This window comes from Melospiza melodia, chromosome 5 (genome assembly GCF_035770615.1).
Source record: "Melospiza melodia melodia isolate bMelMel2 chromosome 5, bMelMel2.pri, whole genome shotgun sequence".
Taxonomy (NCBI): domain Eukaryota; kingdom Metazoa; phylum Chordata; class Aves; order Passeriformes; family Passerellidae; genus Melospiza; species Melospiza melodia.
This window is the reverse complement of record NC_086198.1, coordinates 16,324,143-16,337,172: the sequence shown is the minus strand read 5'-3', so window position 1 is coordinate 16,337,172 and position 13,030 is coordinate 16,324,143. Positions and strand designations below refer to the sequence as shown.

The following is a 13,030-nucleotide window of genomic DNA, read 5'->3' as shown; positions in this document are numbered from 1 at the left end:
CCTGTTGCATCCCTACAGAAGGAATGTTGCCATGCATTTCTTATACTTGTCTGGGAGTCAGCCATAACCTCACATACAGGATGCTATTACTGGGAATCCCTCATTTCTGTCTCTTTCACTTATCACAACAATGGACCATCCCTTTGGTCCTCTTAGCAATAACTAGACATCATTAACCAGCAAAGGCTGCAGACAATCAGTGCTTTCAGGATGACTGCCAAAAGCTGAGATCCACTGTTCAGGCAACTTCTGCAAAGACTTCAAGTGAAGCTTTTGCTTTTAATGCACAACTTTCTTTGCTGGAAAGTGCCCAAATCACTTTATTTCAATATCAACCATTCAGTTGACAGCAAACTTGGACTTAAAGCTGCTCTTCAAGCAGCCATAAGAAAACAGAAGTAGCTCAGAGAACTCATCTCCTCAGTCCTTTCTTTTCCTGGGATTCTGTTTTCTCTAACTATTCCCTATTTTACTGTTTCATTTTTTTTTAACATAACAGTGATGAATGAGAGGAATGGTGGGGTCAACATATTTCACACTTGGGTGATGAGCCAGAAAGCCCTCTTCATACCAAGACACTTGAGTGCACTGACCCATGGCACATTCAATCCAAAGCCAAAAGAGACCTCCACAGAAACCTTGGCAATAGGTCTCAAGGGATAAACCAGCACACCTTTACTGCAGCTTTCTGCTTGAGATCACACCATTACACCCAAAATGCCAAGAGACTCACAAAGAGACCCTTATCAGAATATGGAAGGGGGTTGAATAGGAAAGAGAGCCACTAACCTCAGAGTCCAGCAGCACAGAACTGCTATGCCAGGAATTCTAGAATAACTTACTTGTCCCTTTGCATTGGTAAGCATGCTGGTGCTATTAAGCCAATTGCTTTGCATCAGTGTCAACCCAGAAATAAAACTCTCCAAGTAAGAACTGAGGACAGGAAACATGCTATATAGCTCTTTGGCAAAATCTTAACTTGCTTTCATTAATCTGTAATCCCTACTAAAACTCTTTATAAATTTTCACAGCTACAAGTAAACTAAAATGGCAAATGTCAACAGAGGCTGAAGCTGTGATGCAGATCTTCTCCCAGCCCCTGGTGAATGATGCTGCAAATGTGATGTGAGTAGGACTGACATAAATTAAATTTTAAATCAACTCTTTCTTACAAGCAAAACTCCTCATGCCAGGAAAAAGGAAAGCTCTCCATGTCTTTTTTTCTACACTGAAATCACAGTAAAAAAACCCAACCCTGTTGTATCTCCTCCCCTTTCCACAATCGACAAGATTGTGTGGGTATTGATGTGGGGGTGGATGTCTGAGAACAAGGCACGTTCCTTTACACAACTGTATACTGTGGTAGGGATGATTGCCTTTCATGTCTAACAAGATGTAAGAGAACAAATTTAATTTTCTGAAAAGTACTGGCTTTATACTCTGAAAGGCAAGGAGAATTCAACTCACCATCTGCAAGAACTGCTTCATAGATGTAAGACACAGAATCTCCAAGATTTTCATCCCATGGTTTATCTAGGAAAAAGGAAGATAGATATCATCACACTGATTTCCAATTTTTTTTAAAATTAAAATCTATATGTATTTTAAATGTAAGATAAAGCTATTATTCTGCAGATAGAAAAAGAAATCTTAGAACAAATCCAAGGGCTAGTACAGAGGAAATAGCCCCTGGATTTATTCTTACATTTCTTTTTCTAGAGAGATCTGTGTTTATGCTTTTTCAGTAAAAATATCCCTTTGACTGATTTTTCTTTTTCAATTTACCAGAGCTGGTGAGAAAAGTGTTCTTGAGGAAGACATTTCCCTAGAAGTTAATATAGCAAACAATGCGAGAGGAGTTGGGTATAAGATAAAAATAGAATCATGTGCATTAAATGGATACAGACATTGCAGTTCGAAAGACAAGGCAGTGCTCCGTTTGATAGAACAATAGATCTGGTTATAGACAGTACCACAATCACAGAGTGGTTTGGGTTGGAGAGGCCCCGCAAGAACGTTTAGCTCCAGCTCCTTAGCCATGGGCAGCAACACCTTCCAAGAGATCAGATTGCACAAACCTCATCCTATCTGGCCTCAAACACTTCCAGGGATGGTGCATCCACAGGTTCTCTGAGCAATCCATTCCAGTGCCTCACCATTCACATTGTAAGGAACTTCTTCCTAACATCAAGCTTAAGCCTACCCTCCTCCAGTTCAAAGCCATTCCCCCTTGTCCTATCCCCAGAACCTTCTATGCTCTGGACTGAGCAGCCCCAGCTCTCCTAGCATGCCTGCAGGAGAGGTGCTCCAGTACTCTGAGCATCTTCATGGCCTCCTCTGGACTTGCTCAAGCAGGTCCACATTGGTCATATGTGTTCAATCCAGAGCTGATGCAGCACTGCAGATGGGGTCTCACCGGAGCAGAATCCCCTCCCTCACCCTGCTGCCCATGCTGCTTTGGATGCAGCCCAGGATGCAGCTGGCTTTCTGGGCTGTGAGTGCACATATTGATCTCATCAACCAACACCTGTAAGCCCTCCAGGCTGCATTCAACCCATTTCTCACCCAGACTGTGTTTGTGGCTGGGATTGCCCTGACACATGCAAGACCTTGCACTTGGCCTTGCTGGCCTTCAAAAGGTTTGTGTGGGCTCACTTCAAGCCCACAAAAAGGTCCTGTCAAGGTCCTCCAAATGGCATCCCTTCCCCTCCAGTACATCAACTGCACCACACAACTTGGTGTCAGCAGCAAATGTGCTAAGGGTGCATCAATGCCATGACAAAAGTGGTCAGACAGCATCCAGCACAGAATCACTGGAAGGGTCAGGTTGGAAGGGACCATTGTGGCTCACCTGGTCCAAACCTGCCTGCTCAAGCAGGGTCATCCAGATACACATAGCAAAGAATTGCATCCAGACAGCTCTTGAACATCTCCAGTGAGGGAGACTCCTCAACTTCTCTGGCAATCTGTTCCAGTGTTCAGTCACCCATGTAGAGAAGTTGTTCTTTCTCACATTTAGGTGGAACATCAGTTTCCGCTCATTCTTTCTCATCCTATTGCTTGGCATCACTAAGCCTGCCTCTATCCCCCTTGGCACTCTCCCTTCAGGTACTGATAAACATCAAGGAGGCCCTTCTCAGTTGTCTCTTCTCAAGGCCCAACTCTCTCAGTCTGTGCCCCATAAGATACTGTATTAACCTTTTTCAGGACCAAGTTCTGGACTCACAGCCTTTTAAGTAAGTACACAGAGACCCTCCCAAGAGTAAAATCTGTTTCTGTTTTTCTACTATAAACTTAAATAGGTGTCATACTGCATTTTTTTCAGGGATAAGTGACAATTTTAGTTTGGACCCCTTATTTTATCCCATTTCCAAGAAGATGGCACTAATCTAACACAAGCAACATTATTGTGAAATTACAAGTACCGATTTTGCTATAACAACAGTTGTGTGCAAAAAAATATACAAGGAGTACCTTTTCAGAGGTCTTCTCCAGATGCCTTCCAATGACAACTTTTCAGCAATTGTGACTGGTAAGCACAGTGCAAGACTCAGTCAGACTAAATGATACATTACATGAAGGACATATAAGTCTACAGATTCACACAGCCATTTTACAGCATTACGTGCAAACACACTTGTAGGGAGTCTTAAATTATTTGTCAGCTTGAGAAACAGTCTCACAACTGTAATTAAATACTGACTGATAACTGGGCCATAAAAAATACAAATTTGGTTGATGTCCATTTCAAACCTTGAAAGAGCAGACTAAAAATGATAAAGTCATTAATTAATTTTTTTTTAAATTTACAAACTAAATAAACAAGGAAAATTGCAGTATGTTTAGTACATGCTGTTGCAATAATGCTTATGTTCTAGTCATCTGACTTCTATTATTAAGTTAAATTTTAATGAGTGTCCTAAATGCTGCTAAAAATGTTTAAAAAACCTAAAAAGACACGCTAAAAAACTTCAGGATGTCAGTGCACTCACTTTTCTGGGCATCATAACTTTTCATCCAATTATTGGCAAAAATAACAGGAAAAACCATCACATACATGACACATACTTCAGAAACCAAGGGTACCATGACTAGCTACATAGGTTTCTTAGCAGCTCATGTTGTAATCTAACAAACAAACCCTAACAAGTAAAGTCTTCTCAGAATTTTGCAGAAAAAAAGAGAAGAAAGAGGAAAGAAGTCAAACAGTTTAAGTGACAGGGGATGACAGTCTCAACAGCTTATCCAGGGTTGCCGCCTCCAGACAATCACTTGAGTTTGTCTTCTGCTTTGAAATAGCCAGGATTTCATGTCAGATGAAGGAAGTTGGTGACACAAACCAGTTTTTTTGTTGGCAGTCATTACCAACCCCCATCACTGCACTGGCATCCCTCCTGAGTGGAATGGAGAAGCAAAGCATCTCAGGAAGATGTAATACTCTGGTAATCTTAGCAATCCCTGCAGAGCAGTTCAAAGACTCATTGTCAGGGCAAAATGGAAATGAGAGCTATACTGCAGCACACACCAACTAACAAATGTCCCTTGTGCTCTTGTGCTTATGATACAGTCACACAGACTACTTTCATTTTAATTAAAAAAATGTAATTGGCATTTGAGGTGGTCTACAATAAGCAGACGACATCACTACCTTAAAACTCCAACAGTGGTATGCACTGTCTGAACGTAAATACATTGGGGAAGGAGTAAATAGAAGCACAACCATGTGGTCACATTTATTGAAACCTCTCCTGGCAGTGAACAAGGCCAGAACCACCCACCAACTTTTCTCTATTTATTCAGTCTTGTGTGTTCAGGAGAGAAATCTTCACAACCAAGACTTAGGTCACACACACACAGAGCATTTAGTATTCACAAACAAACAAGACCAAAAATTCTAGTCATTTTCTTGTTCAACTTCAGGGTTTTTTAGCTTAAGCACTTTAGCTTAATTTTCTCATAGACTCCAAGTCAGCATCAAAATTTAGGTGAAGCACTTTCCCACTGAAGCCAATGGTAAAGTTCCCACTTGAATCAGGTGTTTAGGTCATCACAAATGAGCACAAATCTTACTCATAGCCTAAGGAAACCCATTGGCATTCATTACTTGTATTACTTGTATTTGAGTACCAATGTGAAGAGGATTTTACAGGAGAACAAGCAAAGCAGTGGAGTCTAAATGTGAAACATTACTTCAGTATTCAATGTTACATCAAATCACAATAAAATTGATGCCACTGCACTAGAAATGAAACAGGAAACAGATACCATAAAAGTTATGATAAAAATATGACTTTTTCTTCCTCTTTTCTTTGGTCTGCACAATGGAAATTAGCCCCTCAGTACCTGAAGTGGTCTGAATAGCTGCATGAGTTAAGCCCTATTTTAACTCTCAGCCTGCTTTTCCCACATTTACTTGTGAGAGAAAAGCCCCCTATGCTAGTATCTCATTTGTCCACATTTACCATACTGCTAGTTGCAAAAGTAGTTTTATTAACATTACTCTTCTTGGTCATTAAAATTGCTTGCAGATACATGGAATATCTTTTAGCTAAACAATCAGAAATTAGTGGCATATTGCCACCTCAGGTAAAAGTTCCAAATTTGTTCTGAGAATCTTTCCTGGGCTGTCAAAGACTCTGGGTATCATTTTCTAGTTGGGTTATATTACTTTATGTACCGCTCACTTTTTAATAAAATAGCAACTAATGAATGGATACATAGAGATTTGATGTGCTGTTCTCAACTATCAAATTTTGTAGAAGTAAATTCTTGTCCATATTTTGGCATTAAAAGAAAAAAGGGATACCACTGATAGGGGAAAAATCTGTAAGTGGAAGTGACAAGAGCTGCTTTTGTGGAACTTTAAAAACAACACCTAATAAAACCACAAGCAGAATAATGGATACTTATGACCCCTGAGCTGTACCAAGAAGCCTCACCAAAAGTTTAATAAAAGTGTCAATGCATTTTGGAAACAGTGTCACAGAGAATTATTTGTTTTAGATAAGACCTGTTCTCTTTTTGCATCATTATTATTGATGACAACTTCAGGAGAAATTGAGGACATTTAAGGATTTAAGTTAACTACCTATAGATGTAAATATCTATCAATAGATCCTTTAGATAAACACTTGCTTGCCTGAATTTGAAGTCGCTCAGGATTAAACAAAAACCCCAACTACGTTTAGTACACCAGGATACTGAATTAATACACTGAAAATATGTCAATTTAATCTAAAAAAGGGTACACAGTTCAGCAGACCAAGGACAAGTACCAGAAAGACACAGGAGAAGGAAAAGACAGACACAAGCAAAATATATTGCCTAATTCTACTTTCAACAATATTGGGAAAAGCTGATAAAGAAAAGTCAATTCTAGAGTCTCACTGGACCATCTTAGATGCTAACATAGAAAAATCAAACTTCTGAGTGTTCTCCCTCTCTGGGGTTTATCTTTTTATGGCAATAGTTACAGGATCTACAAAATTCAAAACCAAGTCAATCTGAATGTGGCATTTTCAAACAGTGAAACAAATCCTGTCAAAAGAACCATTTGACAACAATAAAAATATTTGTGATCCTCTTCATGCAGAAGACGAATATAATAAAGTCTGTCAGCATCCTGGAAATATATGTCAGAAAGGTCACTCTCCATATCTTAACTCTCCCTTTACTCTTCCAAGATGTTCAAACAGGAATGACAAACCATTCAGATTTTGTATTTGAACCACATTACAAACAAGCTCTCTGCTGAGTACAAAACCCCCTGTATCTTCTGTTCCATTTAGTTTTCCTCAACATTTTAAATAGTTTTGATTTTTGCCTAGTATATTTGGCACATATACTACTTCAGAGCCAGAAGGAAGTTTTAACAGACAAAGCCCTGTCTGCTCCAAGAAGATGAAACCAGCGCCATCTGGCAGGTGAAATAATTGTGGGGGCATATAAAATGAGACTTATTTTGCACTTCTAGGGAGAGTGCAAAGAGAAGAGCACCTAGGAGAGAAGAGACAGCTAAGAGCTTATCTTGCCCATGAGCTTTCCCAAGTACGGAAATCTGTAGTGGAATGCTGGTGACTACTATGCTCTCCAGGAGAGTGTCAAACTGTGAGATAACAACCTGATTTAGCACCCACCTTCAGCTGTTCTAGCTGCCTAGAGGCCACTCCTCAACCCTGGCATCCATTAGTCCTAGGATCATGATGTCCCACTGTCCTAAGGGATTAACAGGATTTAGTTGCAGTGCAAGGCATGTGGTATGGCCATTGTAATTAAAGCACATTATTGAGTTCTCAGGCTCAATGTCTTTCAGAGCAAACTTTCAGAGCAATAGCTCTTGTCAATACTGAGGAGACAAGAAGCTACAAATGCTTGGGAGAATAAGTTAAGAGTAATGAAGAATTTAGTGGGAAAAAAAGGATCTGAAAACCACAAAGAATATACACAAAAGTGTTTTCATTACTATCTCTAAAAGGGTCAAGAATATAAGGGCCTGGGGATGAGCACTGAAAACAAAAGGGATTGAAGACAATGATCCACATGAAGAGAAATGGGAAATCTTGTGTTTCTGGTCCCAATGAAAGGCAAAAAAAAGAGTGCTCCAAGGGAAAAATAATCCTTGTATATACTCAACAACCCCTCAGCAAATAATTTTAAATAAAAGGGAAAAAATCTTTTTTCCCAGATATGCAATCTGTCAAATCCCTGTCACAGGTATCACAAAGGCTAAGAGCTTAACAGGATTCTACAAAAGAGTATCCTATACACAGACACCATTACCTTTAAGCAAAGGTAAATAATGACACACCATGGGCATCTTCTTTCCTCAGAGCTTAAATCACTCAGATGAAAGCAAATCTCTTACTTGGAACACTTTCACTGTGCAACAGAGAGCAGAGCAGAGGTCTCCCATCAAGCATTGATCTAAGCTGGCCTGGCTGATGGCCAGGGTACACGAGTGCACAGAAAAACCAGGGCCAGAGCAATTCTAAGCTAAGAGAGTGGAGGGTGGCTTAGCTCTGAAGCACCAGGCATCACCACCACCTCCAGTCCTGGATCTAGCTCAGTCCACTGAACTGGTCTGATCCCAGCCACAGTCCATGCATCCCCAGTAAAGATGTACACACTGAGACTGAGGCCTTCAACAACCATTCATTAATTCAGCTTTCTCCTAATCTCTGAAGTCACAGATTTTGGTCACTGTCAAAGTGATCATCTGAACACCTACTAAACATCTGGCATTACACTTAAGTCCCAAGGGCACAGGTAATAAGCATTCTTGTGAATGCATTGACCTAACCAAAGAACTCTCCTGTGTCTTCTAGGAAGCTCTTTATTGCTGCAGAAAGGTTTGCAATTTCCTGTGCATGTGTCAACTGATAATATCTGAGCACAGTTACTTCTTATATATACACATACACACAGAGTACAGACCCACAGTTTTCATCCCATTAAAAAATGGCCAAAAAGCTTCAGTCTGAAGCTACATATAGGACGCAGACAGAAATTGCAAACACTGCCTTCTGAAACCAAAACAGACAACCAAGTGAGCCCAAATTGTCAAGTATGAGATATGTACTGAGGAAAAGGTTATTCAATGTTGAAGATTGTTGGGGAGAAGGAGTCTAAAATGTATTTTTGAAAACACCCATCTCATACAGGGGGACTGTGTGCAGACATTCGGGACAGTTTCAAAGCCCTATAGCATACTTAACCTCACCTACTTAAGCACAAGGCAGCAGGGACATCCAGCTAGGTCATTCAGTCAGCTGGGGTCTCTCTACCCCAGTGCTCAAAAGAATATTCTTGGTTGTTCATGGACATCCAGAACTAGGTTAAGCTCTGAGAAAAAACCTGAGCTGCAGGATGTCTGTCAAGCACAAGCTCCCATGCCAATAAAATAGCACCTTGCATGCAAAAGAAGCACAACATTCTGCTTGGCAGACAAAATCTTTGCTAAATAGCAAGAGCTGAGAGGAGGTAAGACACCTAAGGATTACAAACAAGTAGTAGTATATTACCTGGTTGAAGAATTTCTTTAACAACAGAAATGTATTCCTCAGGCTTCTGATCAGTAGAAATCTCTTTGCTGCCACCAGCTAAGGTCAGTATCTCATAAAGAATCTCTGAATTCTCCACTCCACAAAGCAGAATTACCACATTATCCAGAGGTTTTAGAACTTGTTCCAGAAAATAACTTCTCCTTTGATTCAGGCAGTTAAGAAGTCCACATGAGAGTATCAGGAGTTTACATTTATAAGACAGTAAACAGAGTAGCTCTTGGTGCTTGAAAGATGAATTTTCTAGATCATAGAGTAAGATTCCTTCTTTGTCCACTATGAGTCCAAAAAGAGATTTTAAATACAGAGCCCACTCTCCTGCTTCTTGCTCATATATCACGAGGATATCCTTTGTATTTTCTAAAGAGAAAAAAACATTAAAAAATATTTTCAAATGAGGTTTAAACACATTATAAACAATCAGAAGACAGATGGACTGTCATCGTCCCCATCCTCCCCCCCCCTCCATAAAACCTTAAGGTGCTGAAGAAATTATCTTTAGCAGAAATCAGCTCATCACCTTGAAATTACAACATCTCCTTATTTCTAAGGCCAAGGCAGAAGGATTGCCCACAGAAATACAGGAAAAATAACTCAGGATATTATGTTTAGAATAACTAATATTTCAGAATAAGTATTGAAACTGCAGTATAGGGAGCAGAGCACATTGACATATTCTGCTCCCTCCTAAAGCCTTGACAAATAGACAGTAGTATTAAAAATGGAACACAGCTTTTAATGACAGAAGTAAAAAAATAGGTATTTGAACACATGAACATGATCCAACTTAATTAGAAAATTCATTGGTATGTTTAGGATATTTTGTCAGCATGGTGTCAGGATGGAAACTCATGATCTTTCTTTACTGTCCTTATTCTACAAAAATTACTTGAGACCTGACAAAAATAAATCTAGAACTGTATTTTTTCAGTTCTTTCCCTTTAAGATGTAAAACATGGTAACTAATACCCTTCCGCAGAGTTACTAGGGTGACAGTTTGAGACAGAGGCAACAGGCACAAGCTGAAACACAGGAGGCTGCAGGAGGCTGCTCTAAGCATCAGGAAATGGCTTTTCTTCGTGTGAGAACTGGCACAGGCTGCCTGGAGAGGGTGTGCAATCTGTCTCCTTGGAGCTACTCAAAAGGTGCCTGGATATGGTCCTGGCTCTAGGTGTACAGGAGAGCTCCCAAATGTCCCATCCAGCCTCAGTCATTTGATGGTCGTGTGAAATCATCAAAAACTGTGATTTGATGAGTAACACAATAATAATATACACTAAGCCAGGGGAGCTTAATAGCCCCAGTGTAGTTGACAATCGCAGCCCCATGGAGCAACAATTTGAGGCTGAGGAATAGATACAGCTTCTGCACTTTGCTTCACTGTGCCTCAGAGTGTCTGCCTGTGGGTCAGGCAGCCTGACTGACACTTGCCTGCAGTGCACCACAGCTCCTTTGAGTGCCTAAGCTGCTGCACTGTGAGGATCAGGAGATATGGAAACAGAGGGTACACAGAGCTAAAATGTTTCTGGGGCACACAAAGAATGTGGGCAGTGGGATGCACTGTTGGAAGAACAGTACAGATGTAGCTAAGGAAAATAAAAAACTTGTCAAGGTTCCCACATCAGCCCACTTATAAAAGGATAAACTGAACTAATATCTCCAGTCCAGGATTAATGCTTAAATTATTTGTCCTCCTTTTCTTTTAGAATAAATTATTTCTATTATTATTTTGACAATTTGTTCATCCATTCTTTCCTCTGGAGATACTTGAAACAAAGCTTACTTAGCAAAAGCTGATTGAAACTTGTAGAGAAGGGATTCTATAATTTAGTCTCTTGAGTTCATTGTATGTCTACAAACTCCTTGAAGGACTGTTGCCATCTTTTTAAGATTTGTGAAAGCTCACCCTTCCATAAAGTTTTCTGTCACAGGAAACCATAAAGGGTCATGCTCAACATTGTAGCAGGTGATATTTCAAGTTAACCAACTCTTACCAGCACACTAAAACAGGGTAATATTTGTTAAAATGTATTTTGACAGATGAATACTGGATTTCCCACAGTAAAAACAATCTGAAAAAATACCTCTTTCTGATGAAATTATGAATATTAATAATAAGGAAAAGAAGCAGGGTATTTCTCACTTAACTCAGAGCAAAATAGTTTGGTTTATGATGCTGGTATAAAAAAAAAAAAAATTACTTGCCACAATGTTGTTTTCAGAATCTCATCTGACCTTCCATAATACTCAGACATGCACGAAGTAGAAACAAAAAGCTATGAATTGCTGCACACTTTCAAAAGAAGAAACTGTATTAACAGTGCTGTAAAGCTCTTCCAGTCTGACCACACAGTTTCATATCACAGAAAATGAAACAAGCAAATACCTTCTTGTTGCAGTGTGTTGCAATTTCCTGTTTTAGACATCTTAGTCCCTTCCCAGGTGTGGAAACACCTCTTTCCCCTTCCCCCTCGCCCCCTGCTGGGCTGTCAATCAGTTTTAACATTCCAGCAAGGCCATTGTGTGGTTGGTCAAGTTCAAAGGATGCCCTTCAGGCCTGGGGTCATTGGCCTGTCTAGGTGTCCCTCGTCCCCTGAGACCCTGCTCCTCCCACCTGGTTGGTGCCTCACCTGTCCCTGGGCTTAAAATGAGCCAGGACCACGTGCTCAGTATTCTGTTGGAGCGGTTACCAAGATTCAGATGTCTGTGACCATGGAATAAAACTCTGGATATAAACCCTCCGACAGAATCTGTCTCCTTTTCCTCCTCCCCTAGCCTGAAGCCCTTCCACCTGAGGTAAACTGAGTTTCTACAAGCCTGGGTTTGTTTCAGTGCCCAGCTGCAACACCCAGCCAGCCAAAAGTGTCTGAGGTGAAACACCACAGTTGTCGCCTTTGGCCCAGCAGCAAGGGTCAGACCAGCCCAGGTACAATCTACCTGGTAATATCGGAATCTTATTCCAATACCTTCTATTTACATACAGTCCCTATTAACTAAAAGCATTGTAGCAGTTCCTTAAAAATGTGGATATAAAGACAATACTTACACCATAAGGAAAATTTAAGAATTCATTCTTTAAACTTTGAATTTACTTGGTTCTAACTTCCAGCCGTAATATAATTTCATATTTCTGCAATCCTAAAAGAGCATCTCTTCTTCTGCTCTCAGAAATCCATCCCCTAAGGTCTTCAGATTCCCATGAAGTAACTCTTAGCCTTGCCTTTGTTACAGTTTGTAAACTAGGATTAATACTCTTCCCACCACAACTGGGACATTGTAGAACTCTCCCTATTTTTTGTCCTGCACTTTTGTGAATCCTTCCACCTTCTCAAAATACTGAGAAAACCAGAACTGCATACAAGGTAGGGGATCCTTCATACAGTGCATGAGAAGAAAAAAAATAACCTTGGGTATGCACATGAGCTCATAAACAATGAATTTCATTCACATTCATTCATCCCTGTGCAAATGGAAAGTACAAGGCTTGAAAAAGGTACTCAAAAAACTCTAAAGATGAAAGAGAGAAAACATGCATCGAAAGGATAAAAGCAGACAAACTAATTCCACTTCCATATGGAATATCTGCAGTCTGCAGCTTTGATCTTGCCTAAGCAGGAATGAGAAAGGGGTTTTATGATGTTTATTGAAGGTTCAACTGCATTTCTTCTCAACTATATTGATTTTTATATATGAGAAAGAAAGCTTTATTTGTATAAGAAAGGGAGAGTGAAATATATCTAACACCACACGTGATAGAATAAAAGCTCTGCAGCACACATCTCATAAAGCTCTAATGCAATATGCTCCCCCTATTTAATTTGTCTTTTCTATCTATATACAGAGGGAAGAGCCATGCTGTTGAGCAAGGTTTTTCATACTGCAGTTTGGTGCAATGTTTATTGAAGCAAGCAGCAAGTGCTATTAAGTCACCTCTGGGAAACCAAACGTGGGTATGGTTTGAATTATAAGCT

At 40.0% G+C, this 13,030-nt stretch overlaps 1 protein-coding gene across 1 annotated transcript in view; it reads right to left on the bottom strand.

Moving 5' to 3' along the window:
- BANK1 (B cell scaffold protein with ankyrin repeats 1) overlaps positions 1–13,030 on the bottom strand; it is a 134,836-nt gene that overhangs the window by 105,630 nt on the left and 16,176 nt on the right. The window contains exons 2-3 of the mRNA XM_063157994.1: positions 9,021–9,419; positions 1,468–1,533 (exon numbers count right to left, since the gene is read on the bottom strand). Coding sequence (XP_063014064.1) covers positions 1,468–1,533; positions 9,021–9,419 — 465 coding nt within the window. The remainder of the gene's footprint in view (positions 1–1,467; positions 1,534–9,020; positions 9,420–13,030) is intronic.